Source organism: Nerophis ophidion, linkage group LG16 (genome assembly GCF_033978795.1).
Source record: "Nerophis ophidion isolate RoL-2023_Sa linkage group LG16, RoL_Noph_v1.0, whole genome shotgun sequence".
NCBI classification, from domain to species: Eukaryota; Metazoa; Chordata; class Actinopteri; order Syngnathiformes; family Syngnathidae; genus Nerophis; species Nerophis ophidion.
The window spans coordinates 52,130,280-52,151,492 of record NC_084626.1 but is presented as its reverse complement, the minus strand read 5'-3'; the positions used below and the strand labels follow the sequence as shown (position 1 = coordinate 52,151,492).

Genomic DNA, 21,213 nt, shown 5'->3' with positions numbered 1-21,213 from the left:
AACAAGTAGATTAATAATCCATTTTTACAGTTTGTCCTTAATAATGTGTACAAAATAATAAATGACACAATATTTTACTGCATCAGGAGTCTCTTTGTTTACTTACTGTCTAGTATGTTCACTATTTTATTTAAGGACTAAATTACAATAATAAACATATGTTTCATGTACACTAACATTTTTTGTTCAAATAAAGACAATAATGCAATTTTTTTGTGGTTCTCTTTTTAGAAAAGTATGGAAATACATTGTTATCGGGACACCACTAAGAGGTAGTTTTTATATTTACCGTAAAATGTTGTAAGAAATATTCCATCATCCATTTCCTACCGCTTGTCCCGTTCTGGGTCATGAGGGGAGCTGGAGGCGGAAGGCGGTGTACACCCTGGACAATAAAAAAAAACATTATTTTACAACAACATTTTGTAAACGTAAAGTTTTTACTGTAAAATGGACAGTGAACTTAAAACAGGGGCATCCAAACTTTTTCCACAGAGGGCCGCACACGGAAAAATGTAAGCATTTTGATATTTTTCAAACCATAACAAAATATATGGATTTTTTTTTTTAATCCTTAGGGCTCCTGGGGAGCATAGAGGGTCTCAGTCACTAAAATGTTAAAAATAAGTCAAACTATTATTATTTTTTTTAATTTAATGCTTACAGTAAATCTCTATATCAACTTAAAGTTGATATAAAGTAAAACAAATAAGGTTTTATGCCTTTTCTGTCAAAGACAACTTTGTTTTTTATAGTAAAACTGAAATATGCAGTATTTAGATAGATAGATAGTACTTTATTGATTCCTTCAGGAGAGTTTCTTTATTTAGCAATTAAAGCCCTCAAAGATCAATAATGCAGGACACCATTGATTTTAATTATTTAATATTTTTGAGTAATCACAGTGAAAAGTTCAATAAAATCTTACTAAATGAATGTTGTCTGTCTATCTGCGTTGGCCCTGCGATGAGGTGGCGACTTGTCCAGGGTGTACCCTGCCTTCCGCCCGATTGTAGCTGAGATAGGCGCCAGCGCCCCCCGCGACCCCGGAAGGGAATAAGCGGTAGAAAATGGATGGATGGATGGATAAATATATTTGAGATCCGAAAGGATGCATTTTTATTATTTTTTTACTTTTAACACTTAAATTACAAGATCAACTTCCGACATATCTGTCCATTTTAAGTTTGAACTATTATTTTGATAGTTTTATGTTCTTTTGTCAAAACTTTGATGTTTTTATATGGCAACTACACAACATATGCAATATTTTTTCCACATAAAACATTTTAAAGTGATCATTTTTAAGTAATAATTCACATTTTTTTTGTCTTTTTTTTTTTTTTGACCAGTGGACAAAAAAGAAAACAAAGAAAAGAAAAACAAAAAGTGCCTGCATGGCAGCTTTGGTTCAAGGTTCAAGTTTCATCACATGCAGACTACAACACACTCAAATGCTTTTTTCCATGCTCTTCAAATATTGTGTACAATGGCTTCCAAACATTAGTTGCAGAATCTAATAAACTAAATACAAATAATTGAATAGTTGTGATATACATTAATGAAAAGAGAGTTAAGTTGCACAAAAGTCACAGAAGTTATGGTAGAAGTAGAAGTAGAAGTAGTCAAATACAGTACCAGTGCAAGATGAAAGTGTTACAGAAGCAACAAATATGAAGGTGTTGACAGTTCTTTGGCAGTAGTGACAGTAGTTTGATTCAAAGTAATGGAACAATATGACTTCTTTATACTTTTAATTGTTTTTACATCATTTTTACATTATTTACAATCATTGAATGAAAAGTATTGTAGTCCGGTAATTACACTGACACTTTTCCTATTTAGATTTCACCTCATTCCACTATTTTTAAATGGTTTTTTTTAAATTATCGCAATACTATAAATTTTGCAATTTTTGCAGAATGTGTGGCAGGCCAGTAAACGACTAGCTGTGGGCTGCAAATGTCCCCCCGGGCCGCACTTTGGACACCCCTGAATTAAAATAATTGATATCATTAACAATGAAATCCACAGGCAAATTCTTACTTTTTTTTTTTTTTTTAAGTTTTATTTATAAATTTCAACAATTACAAACAGTAAGTCAAACAACAATATAAAACATTATGAAAACATTACAAAACAGCGCCAGGGGGTTGTAAGTTCAAAATAATAAAAATAGAATACAAATATATATATATATATATATATATAAAATAAACAAAATGCAAAGCCGTAGGCTTATTCAGATTCATCAAACAACTTAAATGTGGAACACAGCATCATCGTTTTCACAGCTTTTTTGTTCTTAGAGGTAGAGAGTGTTTTAATGTAGAGTTCTAAATCTTTTTTAAAGGCACAAAAGATAGGACGGGTATTAAGAAACTTACATTTATGAATATAAAACTTAGCCAATAAAATAATGAGGTTGCAAAGGTAGAATTCCTTTTCAAATGTTTGTTCATACAGTGTAAAACCAAAAATCACATCTTTAAAGTAAAGCACAAATTTGTCATAAATATTGTGGCAAATTCCTACATTATTCCCTCAATGAAAACCAGCGTGACGTCACCACGACATGTCGCTAGGCGGCGCTGTGGGCGACGGTGTCGGAGTGCGGCGCGGGGAAAGGGATCAGCTGACCGGTGAAGAAGTAGGTCGGGCGGCAGACAAAAACAAGTCGGTGAAGACGTCGACCGGTAACCGATGGCGCGAACGAATGTATTTGTGTTACTGTCGGTCTTGTTGTCGGCTGTGTCCGCCGGACTGTACTTCAACAAGCAGCAGCCTTGTTATGTCCGCGCCACGCCGCGGAAAAACGGCTTCGGACAGCGGTGAGTGAGTCGTGCGCTTTACTGACGGCGGGAAGGAACCTGAACGCCTCATGAAGTCACTGCCACGTGACGTCTACAATGATATAATTATAATATGTTATTATATGTAACAACACATATACATAAAATGTTATATATAATTATAATGACGATGAAATATAAATGTATTGTTTCCAGGACGTCAGCTCGTCCTCACGAGTACTTGAGTATTGCGTCGCTGCCTAAGTCGTGGGACTGGAGGAATGTGAACGGCACCAACTTTGTCAGCACGACTCGCAATCAGCACATTCCTCAGTATTGTGGCTCCTGTTGGGCTCACGGCAGCACCAGCGCCATGGCAGGTACTCACACCCACGTCCTATATTCTAACATAAGTCACGTGCGCTAAACATGTGACAAGTTCAAGCTCCAACTTCAGCCAACAGGTGACGTCACCTTCCGACCACAAACTAGTTGAGACTCATGAGCGCCTCTGCTGGTTGTAGTGGTGTATGGCGTCATAAGCATAGACATCTTTAAAGGCAGTGGTTCTCAACCTTTTTTCAGTGATGTACCCCCTGTAGGGATGCGCAGATAAGCAATTATATCATCCGCAACCGCATCACCAAAGTCGTCATCCACCCGAACCAACATTTTATCAGAACCGAAACCACCCGCCCGTGGAAATACATCAGAGGTCGGCCACCTTTACCACTCACAGAGCTATTTAAACCCGTTTCACAGAGTAATGAAGACAATGGGAGCCGCTAACGTTCTCGCGAATATCCAATAGCGTTCATCCTGAAGACAAGAATTTGGGCCTGCTGTGAAGCCATTGCCTTTGACACCTTCAACAACATGTACAAACCGAATGTTAGTCCGGCAACATGTCGTGTGTAGCTTCCGCAATCACACAAACAAGATTGAAAGGCATACTGGGTGATACAGAGTACACTGATGTTTTGTGATGTAAACAATTTTAACACTCTTACTAATATGCGCCACGCTGTGAAGCCACACCAAAACAGATTGACAAACACATTTCGGGAGATAATCCTCCCAGTAACACAACATAAACGCAACACAACAAATACCCAGAATCCTTTGTATCTGTGACATTTCCTGAATATATTTTACACCTTCGCGCCCCAAACCCGCCCACCTTACCGACGCGGGGGGTGTATAAAATAGTCAGGTGTGTCATGGATACAAAGGATTCTGGGTATTTGTGGTGTTGCGTTTATGTTGTGTTACTGGGAGGATGTTCTCCCGAAATGTGTTTGTCATTCTTGTTAGGTGTGGCTTCACAGCGTGGCGCATATTACTAAGAGTGTTAAAATTGTTTACATCACAACCATTAGTGTACTCTGTGTCACCCAGCATGCCTTGCAGTCGTGTGCGTGTGTCTGCAGAAGTCACACACAACATGATGCTGGACTGGCAAGCAGATCGTACATGTTGTAGAAGGCGACAAAGCCAATGGCTTCATAGGACGCCCTAGTAATTATTATCTGGGTGACTGCCGGCAGTCATTCTAGAGAATATTAGCGTCTCCTGTTGTCTTCTTCACTTTGTGACACGGGTCCTAAATGGCTCTTTGAATGGTAAAGGATACCGATCACAGAACCATGTATATCAAATATTTCCGAATGGTTCAACCGCCACCCGCCCGAATCTAATTAAAATCTATTTTTTCGTCATGTCACCCGCCCGACCCGCGAACCGCGCATCTCTAACCCCCTGTGAACAATTTTTTTAATTCAAGTACCCCCTAATCAAAACAAAGCATTTTTGGGTTGAAAAAAGAGATCAAGAAGTAAAATACAGCACTATGTCATCAGTTTCTGATTTATTAAATTGTATAACAGTGCAAAATGTTGCTCATTAGTAGTGGTCTTTCTTCAACTATTTGGAAAAAAGATGTAAAAATAACTAAAAACTTGTTGAAAAATAAACAAGTGATTTAATTATAAATAAAGATTTCTACACATAGAAGTAATCATCAACTTAAAGTGCCCTCTTTGGGGATTGTAATAGAGATCCATCTGGATTCATCAACTTACTTCTAAACATTTCTTCACTAAAAAAGAAATCTTTAACATCAATATTTATGGAACATGTCCACAAAAAATCTAGCTGTCAACGCTGAATATTGCATTACTTTTTACAGTTTATGAACTGACATTCATATTTTGTTGAAGTATTATTCAATAAATATATTCATAAAGGATTTTTGAATTGTTGCTATTTTTAGAATATTTAAAAAAAACTCTCACGTACCCCTTGGCATACCTTCAAGTACCCCCATTTGAGAACCACGGGTTTTAAGTGACTAGACGTCCGAGATCAAAACTGGGAATATAATCCCAGAAAAGGGGGGGAAAAACAGTCAGCTATTTTTAAATTTAAGAAACAATATGATGAGGTTATATATACATGCATATATCCTACATAAACAATGTATGAATACATTAGATATCTATATATCTTAGGGATCTATAGACCAATGGTTCTTAAATGGGGGTACTTGAAGGTATTCTAAAAATAACAATTAAAAAATCATTTATAAATATATATATGGACATGTTCCAAAAATATTGATGGAACATGTCCACAAAAATGAATATTGCATTGTTGTTTTCCTTTCCCAGTTTATAAATGTATATTCATATTTTGTTGAAGTATTATTCAATAAATATATTTATAAAGGATTTTTTAATTGTTATTTTTAGAATACATTCAAGTACCCCCATTTAAGAACCATTGGTCTATAGATCCCTAAGATATATAGATATCTAATGTATTCATACATTGTTTATGTAGGATATACACATGTATATATAACCAAATCATATTGTTTCTTAAATTTAAAAATAGCTGACCGTTTTTCCACCCTTTTCTGGGATTATATTCCCAGTTTTGATCTCGGATGTCTAGTCACTTAAAACCAGTGGTTCTCAAATGGGGGTACTTGAAGGTATGCCAAGGGGTACGTGAGATTTTTTTAAAATATTTTAAAAATAGCAACAATTCAAAAATCCTTTATAAATATATTTATTGAATAATACTTCAACAAAATATGAATGTAAGTTCATAAACTGTGAAAAGAAATTCAACAATGCAATATTCAGTGTTGACAGCTAGATTTTTTGTGGACATGTTCCATAAATATTGATGTTAAAGATTTATTTTTTTGTGAAGAAATGTTTAGAAGTAAGTTGATGAATCCAGATGGATCTCTATTACAATCCCCAAAGAGGACACTTTAAGTTGATGATTACTTCTATGTGGAGAAATCTTTATTTATAATTGAACCACTCGTTTATTTTTCAACAAGTTTTTAGTTATTTTCATCTTTTTTTTCAAATAGTTGAAGAAAGACCACTACAAATGAGCAATATTTTGCACTGTTATACAATTTAAAAATCAGAAACTGATGACATAGTGCTGTATTTTACTTTATCTCTTTTTTTCTACCAAAAATGCTTTGCTCTGATTAGGGGGTACTTGAATTAAAAACATGTTCACAGGGGGTACATCACTGCAAAAAGGTTGAGAACCACTGCCTTAAATGATCCAGTTTACAGCGATTAATTTTTTATGTCGCTTTGGATAAAAGCGTCTGCCAAATACTTAAACATATAGAAACACCTGAAAGTCTTTAAATCAGCTAAAACCACCAATCTGTTTCACTGGATTCAGAATAAAACCAAATTCTGTCTTACCCAACAATGTTAGTATTTGAATATTGTTACTTGAAGACTTATTCCTGCTTACAATGATACTGTTAGGAAAGTATTGTCTCGTACTTTGCCTTAAATGAGAATGCATCACAATCAGTGGCGGCTGGTGAATTTTGTTTTTCATGTTATGTTATTGAAGTTTGACATTTGTATATGTAAGTCATTTAATTGACAAGCAATTCTATTATGGTGATACTCTTGTTTGCTAGCGGCTACGATTTCAGTACTATTGAAGCTCTTTGCTCCTTCTCAACTCTGTTGTCATTTTATTTTCACAAAATACAACGAATAGTACGTTATTGTAAAATCTTACTAGGGAAAAATAATCCCCCAATTCCTATTTTCAACAGTCCGCTCATTTGAGCAGGGAAACATCTTTGTTTTCTACCTGTCAACTGTCAGTTTAGGCTGCTTGCCGTCTCCTCATCACCACTCCAAGATGGCGGCCAAATTTCTCGCGTCACAGCAGCCAATGCTGCGTCTACTTATAAGATGTTTATGATGATAAACATGATCTATTACAGTCGTCCCTCACCTAATTGCGCTCAAAATATTTTTTAAAGAATATTCTACAATGTTTTAGTCCTAAATGGAGCATTTTTAAGCATGACAATGGATAAAGTAATATAAAATATTACAGTAGTATTGACTAACAAAACCGTGTCCAGTATCGTAGCCACTGATTGGCTCAGCCTCAGACAGCGTTAGGCTATTGGATTGGATGGATACAACTGGAACTTTGTGGTCATTGCACTCAAAATATTTTTTAAGCATATTCTACAATGTTTTAGTCCTAAATCAAGCATTTGTAAGCATAACAATTGATAAGTAATATCAAATATTACAAACAAAACAGTGTCCAGTATCGTGGCCACTGATTGGCTCAGCCTCAGACATCGTTAGGCTATTGGATTGGATGGATACAACTGGAACTTTATGGTCATTGCACTTAAAAAGTACAACACAATTACATTTTTAGTACAGATCCATTCAAAACACTCGGACAGAACGGGAAGACTGAAAAAAATGGAAGGAAAAATAGTAAACAAACTTAACTCTGATGAAAGGTGGAGGGGTTCAGTTGGAGACCAGGAAAAAACCTCAATCTTAAAGCAAAGACCCTGCCAGGGAAAACAATCCAGATTAGAATGTTTGTGTGCAATCAGAAACACTTAAACTTTTCACTCTAATTGTCGATTTCTGGTCCTCAAATTCAACATATTTCACCTTGAGTGCCCACAGCTCTGAGGTACCTTGAACAGATGCCAGCATCTTCCAATTTGTCGATACAGCAGGCAACGCTTGCTCCACTCAGCAGATGTCCTGCTATCGTGATTCGGAAAAGGTAGCTGTCTTCCATGTCCTCGACTGGAAGGGTCGCCGGGCATGCTGTCCCTCCCAAGAGTCCGTCGTGTGTCCAGCAACAACCGTTCCGACAAGAGACACACAGGTTCTCGTCGAAAAGATCTTGTCAATTTGGTCGAGGCCAGTTGATCAATTCCATTGTTTGGAATTTGGAGAGTGGTGCAAAGAGAGGCAACAAGAAAGTTAAGACAAGACAAAGAAACATAGAGGAGAGGGAAGGGAAAGCGTCCGCCTTCGATGAGAGCCAGAAAGAACGTGGTTAAGAGTGTAAAAGATATTTTTTGGGCTCTTGTAATGTTGGAAAAACATATTTAGAAGTTTGTAAACACGTTTTATGCTTTAACACGCAAAAGGATGCCCTGTGTTTCGCCTGTCAGGTGCAGAAAAGAGCAAACCGCCGTAACAAAGGCAGATCAAAAGATACCGGTATGGCGGTATTGTTTTAAATGTATGTCTCTTTCTATTAACTACCATCTATAATCAACTATTTGTACTTTGCGGCAATGACATGGCGGTCATGTCCGTAACCAATGAACAGCAACAACTATCATGACACACTTGGTAATGGCTGTCACTTATTTGGTAATGACGTCAAGAGATCCTATTTGTGTACAAACCCTGTCTCCATATGAGTTGGGAAATTGTGTTAGATGTAAATATAAACAGAATACAATGATTAGCTAATTATTTTCAACCCATATTCAGTTGAATGCACCACAAAGCCAAGATATTTGATGTTTAAACTCAAACTTTATTTTTTTTTTGCAAATAATTAACTTAGAATTTCATGGCTGGAACACATGCCAAAGTAGTTGGGAAAGGGCATGTTCACCACTGTGTTACATCACCTTTTCTTTTAAAAACACACAGTAAACGTTTGGGACCTGAGGAAACTAATTGTTGAAGCTTTGAAAGTGGAATTCTTTCCCATTCTTGTTTTATGTAGAGCTTCAGTCCTTCAACAGTCCGGGGTCTCCGCTGTCGTATTTTACGCTTCACACATTTTCCATGGGAGACAGGTCTGGACTGCAGACGGGCCAGGAAAGTACCCAGACTCTTTTTTTACGAAGCCACGATGTTGTAACACATGCTGAATGTGGCTCGGCATTGTCTTGCTGAAATAAGCAGGGGCGTCCATGAAAAAGACGGCGCTTAGATGGCAGCATATGTTGTTCCAAAACCTTTAAGTACCTTTCAGCATTAATGCTGCCTTCACAGATGTGTAAGTTACCCATGCCTTGGGCACTAATACACCCCCATACCATCACACATGTGTAAGTTACCCATGCCTTGGGCACTAATGCACCCCCATACCATCACACATGTGTAAGTTACCCATGTCTTGGGCACTAATACACCCCCATACCATCACACATGTGTAAGTTACCCATGTCTTGGGCACTAATACACCCCCATACCATCACACATGTGTAAGTTACCCATGTCTTGGGCACTAATACACCCCCATACCATCACACATGTGTAAGTTACCCATGCCTTGGGCACTAATACACCCCCATACCATCACACATGTGTAAGTTACCCATGCCTTGGGCACTAATGCACCCCCATACCATCACACATGTGTAAGTTACCCATGCCTTGGGCACTAATGCACCCCCATACCATCACAGATGCTGGCTTTTACACTTTGTGTCGATAACAGTCTGGATGGTTCGCTTCCCCTTTGATCCGGATGACACGATGGCGAATATTTCCCCAAAAAATTTGAAATGTGGACTCGTCAGACCACAGAACACTTTTCCACTTCGCATCAGTCCATCTTAGATGATCTCAGGCCCAGAGAAGCCGGAGGCGTTTCTGGATGCCGGAGGCGTTTCTGGATGTTGTTGATAAATGGCTTTCGCTTTGCATAGCAGAGCTTTAACTTGCACTTACAGATGTAGCGACAAACTGTATGTACTGACAGTGGTTTTCTGAAGTGTTCCTGAGCCCATGTGGTGATATCCTTTAGAGATTGATGTCGGTTTTTGATACAGTGCCGTCTGAGGGATCGAAGGTCACGGTCATTCAATGTTGGTTTCCGGCCGTGCCGCTTACGTGGCATCTACTTTGTTTTGGCAATCAAGAATATTTCAGTTGTTTTTATCCTTCTTTGTGGGGACATTTTTGATTGTCATGCCATGTTTGGATGTACATTCTGGACTCCTTCTTTGCTGTTGTCCAAAATTCTGTTTTTGTTTACTTTGTAGCCAGTTTAGTCTTAGTTTCGTTCTGCAAAGCCACTTTAATGACTCTTTTAGGGACACTTACCTTTTGTTTATTTTTTTGTTAAGGCATTAGACACCTTTTTACCTGCACACTGCGTCCCGCTGTTTCCCACATCTACAAAGCAATTAGCTACCGGCTGCCACCTACTGATATAGAAGAGTATTACACGGTTACTCTGCTGAGCTCTAGACAGCACCGACACTCAACAACAACACATCCTTTACAGACTATAATTATGACTGGTTTGCAGAAAATATTTTTAACCCAAATAGGTGAAGTTACATCATCTCCCACGGCACAGTGGTTGAAAAACACTGATCTAGTGTACTACACAAAGTTAAGTTTCATTAGAAGATTATCATCATTACAAATGTCATGTCAAATCCTGTAACATGCATGCAAAGAACTCAGAAAACGTTTCCTATTTGGCAACTCTATTGTGTAGCCACGCCCCCTCGGGTAATATACTTCCTGTGTTGTGACCTCTGTTTACGTCTAAACTATATTTTCTGTCTGGCTACTAATACTCTACAAATACCAATAACAGTGTTGGGATTGTAATCATCCAAATATGATTAGCAGCAAAGTGGACAACATTGTGGCTCGGAGAGCGAACGCAGGCCACAAAAAGAAAGCTAGCTGGATGGTTAGCTAACTAGCGAGCTTGTTTCAGTGTTCCTGATCGTCTCCTCGTCCTGCATTTCAGTGTGGCTTAAGGCAAGAGGAACGGCGAGTATCTGTCACTGAGGCGAGCGTTTTATTGCTACTTCAATAAAAAAAAAACGAGTGATATTTTGACGCGAAAATTCATGTATAAAAACGCGGATTTCTGCGTTTTTTGCTGAAATTTCTGAAGAAAATCCTTGTTCATTATGCTGGATTAATCTGTCCCTTGTACTCACATCTGTTTTTAAAAAAAAAGCCTTTGGTACACATCTTAAATAAGGCCGTGGAAATAGGGCCAAACACCACTCATTCGGAGAGATGTCCGACAATATTGGACTGCTGATATTATCGGCCAAAAAATGCTTTAAAATGTAAAATCGGAAATTATCAGTATTTTTAAAACGCCGCTGTGTACACGGACGTAGGGAGAGGTACACGGCGCCAATAAACCTTAAAGGCACTGGCTTTGCGTGACGGCCCAATCACATAATATCTACGACTTTTCACACACACAAGTGAATGCAAGGCATACTTGGTCAACCGCCATACAGGTCACACAGAGTGGCCGTATAAACAACTTTAAAACTGTTACAAATATGCGCCACACTGTGAACCCACACCAAACAAGAATGACAAACACGTTTCGGGAGAACATCCGCACCGTAACAACATAAACACAACAGAACAAATACCCAGAACCCTTTGCAGCACTAACTCTTCCAGTACACTACAATATACACCCCCGCTACCCTCTACCCCGCAATGCTCTCTCAGTGAGAGTATGTCCCAAATTCCAAGCTGCTGTTTTGAGGCATGTTAAAGAAAAATAATGCACTTTGTGACTTCAATAATAAATATGGCAGTGCCATGTTGGCATTTTTTTCCATAACTTTAGTGCATTTATTTTGTAAAACCTTGTTACATTGTAAATGCATCCAGTGGGGCATCACAACAAAATTAAATAAATAAATAAATGGGTTGTACTTGTATAGCGCTTTTCTACCTTCAAGGTACTCAAAGCGCTTTGACACTACTTCCACATTCACACACACATTCACACACTGATGGAGGGAGCTGCCATGCAAGGCGCCAACCAGCACCCATCAGGAGCAAGGGTGAAGTGTCTTGCTCAGGACACAACGGACGTGACGAGGTTGGTACTAGGTGGGATTTGAACCAGGGACCCTCAGGTTGCGCACGGCCACTCTCCCACTGCGCCACGCCATAGGCATAAAAATGTGTTAATTCACGACTGTATATATCGGAATCATTAATTAAGAGTTGGACACTATCGGAATATCGGATATCGGCAAAAAAATGTGTTAATTCACGACTGTATATATCGGAATCAGTAATTAAGAGTTGGACACTATCGGATATCGGCAAAAAAATGTGTTAATTCACGACTGTATATATCGGAATCATTAATTAAGAGTTGGACACTATCGGAATATCGGATATCGGCAAAAAAATGTGTTAATTCACGACTGTATATATCGGAATCAGTAATTAAGAGTTGGACACTATCGGAATATCGGATATCGGCAAAAAAAATTGTTAATTCACGACTGTATATATCGGAATCAGTAATTAAGAGTTGGACACTATCGGATATCGGCAAAAAAGCCATTATCGGACATCTCTACTCATTAGCTTTAAAGCTACAGACACACAAAACTGAGTGTACCTTGTAAACGGTCCCAATTCCAGCATCAAGACAAGGTTTGGCTAACTTTTCCGCTCTGTCCTAGATCGCATCAATATAAAGCGCAAAGGGGCGTGGCCGTCTGCATACCTCTCAGTCCAGCACGTGATCGACTGCGGCCAGGCAGGTAGTTGCCACGGCGGGGATCACGGGAGCGTTTGGGAGTACGCAAACCAACACGGCATCCCGGACGAGACCTGCAACAACTACCAGGCTAAAGACCAGAGTGAGTCCCCCGGCAAAGTCACTAACCGCCGCTCGTCGCGCTCAACGTTTGCTTTCCTCCTCTGAAGAATGCAAACCATTCAACCAGTGTGGCACCTGCACCACCTTCGGCGTGTGCAACATTGTCCAGAACTACACCCTGTGGATGGTGGAGGATTACGGCCCGGTCAGCGGGAGGGAGAAGATGATGGCAGAGATCTACGCCAGAGGACCGATCAGGTCTGTGACAGCGGGACAAATACAGAGAAGTCTGCAAAGGAGGGTTGGTAAACAATCAGTGCTGTTTGTTGTAGCTGCGGGATCATGGCCACAGACAAGCTGGACGCCTACGCAGGCGGCGTCTACTCCGAGTACAAGGAAGAACCCTTCGTCAACCACATCGTGTCGGTCGCCGGGTGGGGAGTGGAGGATGGTGTGGAGTACTGGATTGTACGCAACTCCTGGGGGGAGCCTTGGGTAAGTACATGGCGACACTACAAAGCAGCAGCATGTGAAAGGGTTGTGTTGTTGTCGTCAGGGGGAGAAGGGCTGGCTCAGGATCGTTACCAGCGCCTACAAGGGAGGAAGTGGAAGTTCGTACAACCTGGCACTGGAGCAGGACTGCGTGTATGGAGACCCCATAGTCCCGAAAGACTACAGAGTCTAGTCTTAATCCCAGGGTTCATTGCTGTCTTTTTTAAATCCTCATTGCAAAGGGAATACGTGAGATTTTGTTTTTTAAGTTTTTAAATTTTAGTGCCAAAGTGGACGCTTGATTATAAGGTTTTTGTTTTGTTTTGAGAGGCTGTTGAACAGTCACATGTCTTGAATGATAACCAATCAGGAGATAGGACTAATGATCACACACTGAATTGAAAATATGAACCAACTTCAATCACAAACAGAAATCAACAACATATTTAGACACGCACGCTGGATCTGTGTTAAAATATCCACACATCCATCATATCTACACAGCTGATTAAAGTGTGCCTTATGCTAAAACGTGATCTTTTTTGGTCTTTTCACAAATGTAATGTACACATTCAGACAATAACGTGTCAATAAAGTCTTTAAAGTGATGCCGTCTGGGCTTCTTTTTTTTTTCTTCTGATCACTCACCATGCTGGTTGATAGAAAATGCAAAAGTAGTCCACTGTCCTACCAGATCCTTCAAGTTGCAGTCCGTAGCACTAAAATCCCGCATTGTGTCATCACACTGGTCAGTCCAGTCCGAGGTCACTTCTTCATGGTGCAATTAATTAATCATGATGAAATTTGACTTGCAATGAGCTGGAAAAAATACAGAAATGGGTTAAGTTGCGCAAATGTATTCAAGTCATCTTTAAAAAAAGGTCTTACAGATGAACTCGGCCACAGGGTCGTGTTCTCCTTCCGTGCGGATTGTTCCTGCAATGCTGTCGTTCTCCAAGATGGGCAGGAAGAGCTGGACGAAGTCTGATGTGTAGGGAGGTGCGATCACGTCCAGAACCTTCACAAAAACAATCGAGTTAGTCATTTTCAAAAGACAACCGTAAAGACGACAGCTATGTCAATCAATCAATCAATGTTTACTTATATAGCCCTAAATCACTAGTGTCTCAAAGGGCTGCACAAACCACTACGACATCCTCGGGCAAGGAAAACTCACACCCAGTGGGACATCGGTGACAATAATGACTATGAGAACGTGATACTGTGATACTGATGATACTGATGACTATGAGAACATATGAGAACATGATACTGTGAAAGATCAATCCATAATGGATCCAACACAGTCGCGAGAGTCCAGTCCAAAGCGGATCCAACACAGCAGCGAGAGTCCCGTTCACAGCAGAGCCAGCAGGAAACCATCCCAAGCGGAGGCGGATCAGCAGCGCAGAGATGTCCCCAGCCGATACACAGGCAAGCAGTACATGGCCACCGGATCGGACCGGACCCCCTCCACAAGGGAGAGTGGGACATAGGAGAAAAAGAAAAGGAACGGCAGATCAACTGGTCTAAAAAGGGAGTCTATTTAAAGGCTAGAGTATACAAATGAGTTTTAAGGTGAGACTTAAATGCTTTTACTGAGGTGGCATCTCGAACTGTTACCGGGAGGGCATTCCAGAGTACTGGAGCCCGAACGGAAAACGCTCTATAGCCCGCAGACTTTTTTTGGGCTTGAGGAATCACTAATAAGCCGGAGTCCTTTGAACTCAGATTTCTTGCCGGGACATATGGTACAATACAATCGGCAAGATAGGATGGAGCTAGACCGTGTAGTATTTTATACGTAAGTAGTAAAACCTTAAAGTCACATCTTAAGTGCACAGGAAGCCAGTGCAGGTATATATGTATGTATATAAAGGTATATACAGTATAGGTATATATGTATGTATATATGTATATAAAGGTATATACAGTACAGGTATATATGTATGTATATATGTATATAAAGGTATATACAGTACAGGCGTAATGTGATCAAACTTTCTTGTTCTTGTCAAAAGTCTAGCAGCCGCATTTTGTACCAACTGTAATCTTTTAATGCTAGACATGGGGAGACCCGAAAATAATAGGTTACAGTAATCGAGGCGAGACGTTACAAACGCATGGATAATGATCTCAGCGTCTTTAGTGGACAGAATGGAGCGAATTGTAGCGATATTACGGAGATGAAAGAAGGCCGTTTTAGTAACGCTTTTAATGTGTGACTAAAAGGAGAGAGTTGGGTCGAAGATAATACCCAGATTCTTTACCGAGTCACCTTGTTTAATTGTTTGGTTGTCAAATGTTAAAGTTGTATTATTAAATAGAGGTCGGTGTCTAGCAGGACCGATAATCAGCATTTCCGTTTTTTTGAGGTTGAGTTGCAAAAAGTTAGCGGACATCCATTGTTTAATTTCATTAAGACACGCCTCCAACTGACTACAATCCGGCGTGTTGGTCAGCTTTAGGGGCATGTAGAGTTGGGTGTCATCAGCATAACAGTGAAAGCTAACACCGTATTTGCGTATGATGTCACCTCCTTATTGTGCGACTTAAAACAACTACACCACACTTTTTCAGAGATTCCTGTATTTTAGCTAAAGTCATTTGTGGATTTTTCTTTGCATCCCAAACAATTTTCCTGGCAGTTGTTGCTGAAATTTTTGCTGGTCTACCTGACCGTGGTTTGGTTTCAACACAATCCTTCATTTTCCATTTCTTAACTTCTTGGATATTGTTTTTTTTTTTTACCCATTTCTTGTTTTCCTTGCCAATTATTTTGCTTTCGCCATGACTCAGAATCCAGAAAGGTGTGTGCAGCACTGGATGAAAGAGGCAACGGTCTGTAAGAAGCCCAGAAACTCACTGATCTTTCATACACCCACTAGCTATTTGCAAACTGGTTACAGGTGAGGATGGAACCTTGATTAACCATTCAAACCTGTTTGACCTGATAACATGTACAAAGGCTGAGACAAAGTCACTGGGTTTATGTAAACTTTTGATCAGGATCAATTGAGTACTTTAGTCATTTTGATTGAAAAAGAGTAAACACAGTTGTTTGCCAATAAATCAATCAATCAATCAATGTTTATTTATATAGCCCTAAATCACAAATGTCTCAAAGGACTGTACAAATCATTACGACTACAACATCCTCGGAAGAACCCACATAAGGGCAAGGAGAATTCACACCCAGTGGGACACCAGTGACAATGATGACTATGAGAAACCTTGGAGAGGACCTCAGATGTGGGCAACCCCCCCCCCTCTAGGGGATCGAAAGCAATGGATGTCGAGCGGGTCTAACATGATACTGTGAAAGTTCAATCCATAGTGGCTCCAACACAGCCGCGAGAGTTCAGTTCAAAGCGGCTCCAAGACAGCAGCGAGAGTCCCGTCCACAGGAAACCATCCCAAGCGGAGTCGGATCAGTATCGTATAGATGTCTCCGACCGATACGCAGGCGAAATAAATAGCTTCACCCAACCATCAACCATGAGTGGAAGAAAGGCTTTAACAATCTATGTGAAACCTTTCAATCCGGTTTCAGGGCAAATCACTCCACGGAGACAGCCCTCGCAAAAATGACTAATGATCTATTGCTAACGATGGATTCTGATGCGTCATCTATGTTGCTGCTCCTCGATCTTAGCGCTGCTTTCGATACCGTCGATCATAATATTTTATTAGAACGTATCAAAACACGAATTGGTATGTCAGACTTAGCCCTGTCTTGGTTTAACTCTTATCTTACTGATAGGATGCAGTGTGTCTCCCATAACAATGTGACCTCGGACTACGTTAAGGTAACGTGTGGAGTTCCCCAGGGCTCGGTCCTTGGCCCTGCACTCTTCAGCATCTACATGCTGCCGCTAGGTGACGTCATACGCAAATACGGTATTAGCTTTCACTGTTATGCTGATGACACCCAACTCTACATGCCCCTAAAGCTGACCAACACGCCGGATTGTAGTCAGCTGGAGGCGTGTCTTAATGAAATTAAACAATGGATGTCCGCTAACTTTTTGCAACTCAACGCCAAAAAAACGGAAATGCTGATTATCGGTCCTGCTAGACACCGAACTCTATTTAATAATACAACTCTAACATTTGACAACCAAACAATTAAACAAGGCGACACGGTAAAGAATCTGGGTGTTATCTTCCACCCAACTCTCTCCTTTGAGGCACACATTAAAAGCGTTACTAAAACGGCCTTCTTTCATCTCCGTAATATCGCTAAAATTCGCTCCATTCTGTCCACTAAAGACGCTGAGATCATTATCCATGCGTTTGTTACGTCTCGCCTCGACTACTGTAACGTATTATTTTCGGGTCTCCCCATGTCTAGCATTAAAAGATTACAGTTGGTACAAAATGCGGCTGCTAGACTTTTGACAAGAACAAGAAAGTTTGATCACATTACGCCTGTACTGGCTCACCTGCACTGGCTTCCTGTGCACTTAAGATGTGACTTTAAGGTTTTACTACTTACGTATAAAATACTACACGGTCTAGCTCCATCTTATCTTGCCGATTGTATTGTACCATATGTCCCGGCAAGAAATCTGCGTTCAAAGGACTCCGGCTTATTAGTGATTCCCAAAGCCCAAAAAAAGTCTGCGGGCTATAGAGCATTTTCCGTTCGGGCTCCAGTACTCTGGAATGCCCTCCCGGTAACAGTTCGCGATGCTACCTCAGTAGAAGCATTTAAGTCTCACCTTAAAACTCATTTGTATACTCTAGCCTTTAAATAGACTCCCTTTTTAGACCAGTTGATCTGCCGTTTCTTTTCTTTTTCTTCCATGTCCCACTCTCCCGTGTGGAGGGGGTCCGGTCCGATCCGGTGGCCATGTACTGCTTGCCTGTGTATCGGCTGGGGACATCTCTGCGCTGCTGGTCCGCCTACGCTTGGATGGTTTCCTGCTGGCTCCGCTGTGAACGGGACTCTCGCTGCTGTGTCTTGGATCCTCTTTGGACTGGACTCTCGCGACTGTGTTGTATCCATTGTGGATTGAACTTTCACAGTATCATGTTAGATCCGCTCGACATCCATTGCTTTCCTCCTCTCTAAGGTTCTCATAGTCATCATTGTCACCGACGTCCCACTGGGTCATTATTGTCACCAATGTCCCACTGGGTGTGAGTTTTCCTACCGAGGATGTCGTGGTGGTTTGTGCAGCCCTTTGAGACACTAGTGATTTAGGGCTATATAAGTAAACATTGATTGATTGATGATTGATTTAGTGTTATCATTCATATTCTCTGAAGAATGGCCAAGAAATGGTAAATTCTCCCACGGTAAGACAATTACACACACACACCCTAATAATCTAACAAATATCGGCATTAACGATACAATTCAGTTACTATTAACAATTTAAATTGTGATTATCGTAAAACTGAGATTGATTACCAAGTTTAAATAAGGTGATACTGCCAAAGACGCTAACTAGGTCAAATGTGTCTACAACAAGAAGTGAACCCATGTGACGTTATAAACAGGAAGTGAAGCACAACCAAAACAAAATAAAATCAACATTTTTAAACACTCAAATCAAAATATGTCTTTTAAGAAGCTAGAACAATATTTCATGTTTTTTCTGCCAATGGAAGGCATCGTGTCTGTTGTATTCATCTGTTTGTGGAATGGTTCAACGATGTCAGTGTACGGTACATATAACTAGTAAGTACATTTGGAGCACATTTCAACAATTCTCTGATAATCACGATACTTGTGATTAGAGATGGCCGATAATATCGGCCGATAAATGCATTAAAATGTAATATCGGAAATGATCTGCATTAGTTTCAAAAAGTAAATTTAATGACTTTTTAACGGTTCATATCCGGTAAAATGCGGACGTTGCGTCTCCCAGTCAGCAGCCCCTCCCCTCAGGAGAGGTTTATTGGCGACTCTTGATGACCTCATCAAACCGCCGCGAGCACAGCATAGCAACAAGAGTGTGTTGTTGCCGGTGCTATAGCCATGGCTAACAAGCGAGTTCTTTTGGTGACTGACTGACGACACCATGTCAATTGTGATTATTGTAAAGTGCCTCTGAAGGATAAAAAACTGGCAATTTGCAATGACTGCAAAAAGTTGATTATGCGAGGGGGAACCAAGATGTCTTCCTTTAATACGAGCAATTTGATATCCCCACCTCATCAAGAATCGTAAAGAGATTCACGATGAATACAAGCGGAAGATGAATGAAAAGCAAACACTGAAAAAAAAGTAGTACCACACAGTTGTCGCTTAAACACTCCACCGAGAAACAACAAAAATACAACAAATAACACCCCAGGGCGAAAGCTCACGTTGTGGTCAGGTACAACGCACACACTATGTCAAAAGCTATGATGGAGTTTGGTATGGCTTTTCTGCCCTGCATGGCGCACACTTTGGAGCTTGCAGTGAACGGAGGTGCCCTCTCCCAACGCAGCATTCCAGAAGCTCTGGCTGACTGCTAGGCCACTTCAAGCACTCACCACCAGCTTGCAGCACATTTTCGTTATTCAGACAAATACGTTAGAGCAGAGCAGTTTATAATTTCCTGTTATTCAGTATGCCAGGCAGTCTCTCACTAAAGGAGGACTATGCTATTGTGTACTTTATTACTCTTGTATACTCTGGACTGAAGCTGTGTGCCTTCATTGTTTTTGTAGCTGTTTTGAGGCATGTTTAAAAAAATAAAATAAAATATTGCACTTTGTGAAAGTCAAAGGAGAGTATTTTCCATAGTCGTAGTGGGTATCAGGATTATCTCAGGGAGAGCATTTCCACATTCCAAGCTGCTGTTTTGAGGCATTTAAAAAAATATTAATGCACTTCAATAATAAATATGGCAGTGCCATGCTGGCACTTTTTTCCATAACTTGTGTTGAATTTGTTCAATTATTTTGGAAAACCTTGTTACATTGTTTAATGCATCCAGCGGGGCATCACAACTAAATTAGGCATAATAATGTGTTAATTCCACAACTGTATACTGTATATCAGTATCGGTTAATATCGGAATCGGTAATTATGAGTTGGACAATACCGGAATATCGGCAAAAAAGCTATTATCAGACATCTCTACTTGTGATCATACTGAGTAGGATTTGAAATGTTGACATTATTATGACTCCAGTGTATGATATCATGATGTTGCATGTTCCTACAGTAGTTACATGTTTTAACACGGCTTGACATACATGACCAGGACTTGTACATAGAGCGCCACAACCCGTCTGCTGATTGACAACAGCTCATAGAGTTTGTCTGGTACAGATCCCCGGTATTGTAGTTTGTACAGTCCTTGTGTCCTGTGTCCATGTTGCCATACTCTCAGTGCGTTAGTCTTATATTCATATGTCAGTGCAATAATTCCATTCAGTTATTCTACTCTAGAATTATGTTCAAGCCATTTTACCTGGATATACTGTAGTCAGCATTTCTTATAACAATTACTGAAGTTAGAAAAAAAGACTTGATTTCTATTGTCTTGTATTTCTGTTGACTGTGTGTCAAAAACGTCACTTAACAAATGTTTAAAAAAAACAATTACTGAAGTTATTACTACTTTGTGTTGTGTATTATAAGTGTTACTAAACAGTTTAACAAAATGCTGTATTGTATGTATGAAATGATTAGAGATGTCCGAAATTATGGGCCGATAAATGCTTTAAAATATAATATCTGAAATTATCAGTATCTGTTTCAATAAGTAATACGTATGACTTTTTTAAAACGCCGCTGCACGGAGTGGTACACAGACGTAGGGAGATGTACAGAGCACCAATAAACCTTAAAAGGCACTGCCTTTGCGTGCCGGCCCAATCACATAATATCTACAGCTTTTCACACACACAAGTGAATGCAAGGCATACTTGGTCACCAGCCATACAGGTAACACCGAGGGTGGCCGTATAAACAACATTAACACCGTTAGAAATATGCGCCACACTCTGAACCCAAACCAAACAAGAATGCCAAACACATTTCCGGAGAACATCCGCACCGTAA

The 21,213-nt window shown here is 40.0% G+C and overlaps 2 protein-coding genes across 2 annotated transcripts in view; one reads left to right on the top strand and one right to left on the bottom strand.

The window, feature by feature from the left end:
• The first annotated feature begins 2,620 nt into the window (after positions 1-2,620).
• On the top strand, positions 2,621-13,807 carry ctsz (cathepsin Z). The gene is made up of 6 exons (XM_061875489.1): positions 2,621-2,831; positions 3,009-3,172; positions 12,568-12,747; positions 12,815-12,965; positions 13,040-13,202; positions 13,264-13,807. Exons 1-6 carry the CDS (start codon positions 2,704-2,706, stop codon positions 13,390-13,392), a joined length of 915 nt encoding a protein of 304 aa, XP_061731473.1. The 5' UTR covers positions 2,621-2,703; the 3' UTR covers positions 13,393-13,807.
• Positions 13,598-21,213, bottom strand: part of nelfcd (negative elongation factor complex member C/D) — a 20,785-nt gene continuing 13,169 nt past the window's right edge. Inside the window, exons 14-15 of the mRNA XM_061875488.1 lie at positions 14,088-14,217; positions 13,598-14,018 (exon numbers count right to left, since the gene is read on the bottom strand). Coding sequence (XP_061731472.1) covers positions 13,984-14,018; positions 14,088-14,217 — 165 coding nt within the window. The 3' untranslated portion in view covers positions 13,598-13,983. The remainder of the gene's footprint in view (positions 14,019-14,087; positions 14,218-21,213) is intronic.

Bases quoted from the DNA above. Each gene is read 5' to 3' on its own strand.
- ctsz (XM_061875489.1), top strand. From the start codon at position 2,704: ATGGCGCGAACGAATGTATTTGTGTTACTGTCGGTCTTGTTGTCGGCT. The intron at 3,173-12,567 runs GTACTCACACCC...GCTCTGTCCTAG, and splicing joins CAGCACCAGCGCCATGGCAG to ATCGCATCAATATAAAGCGC. The intron at 12,748-12,814 runs GTGAGTCCCCCG...CCTCCTCTGAAG, and splicing joins CTACCAGGCTAAAGACCAGA to AATGCAAACCATTCAACCAG.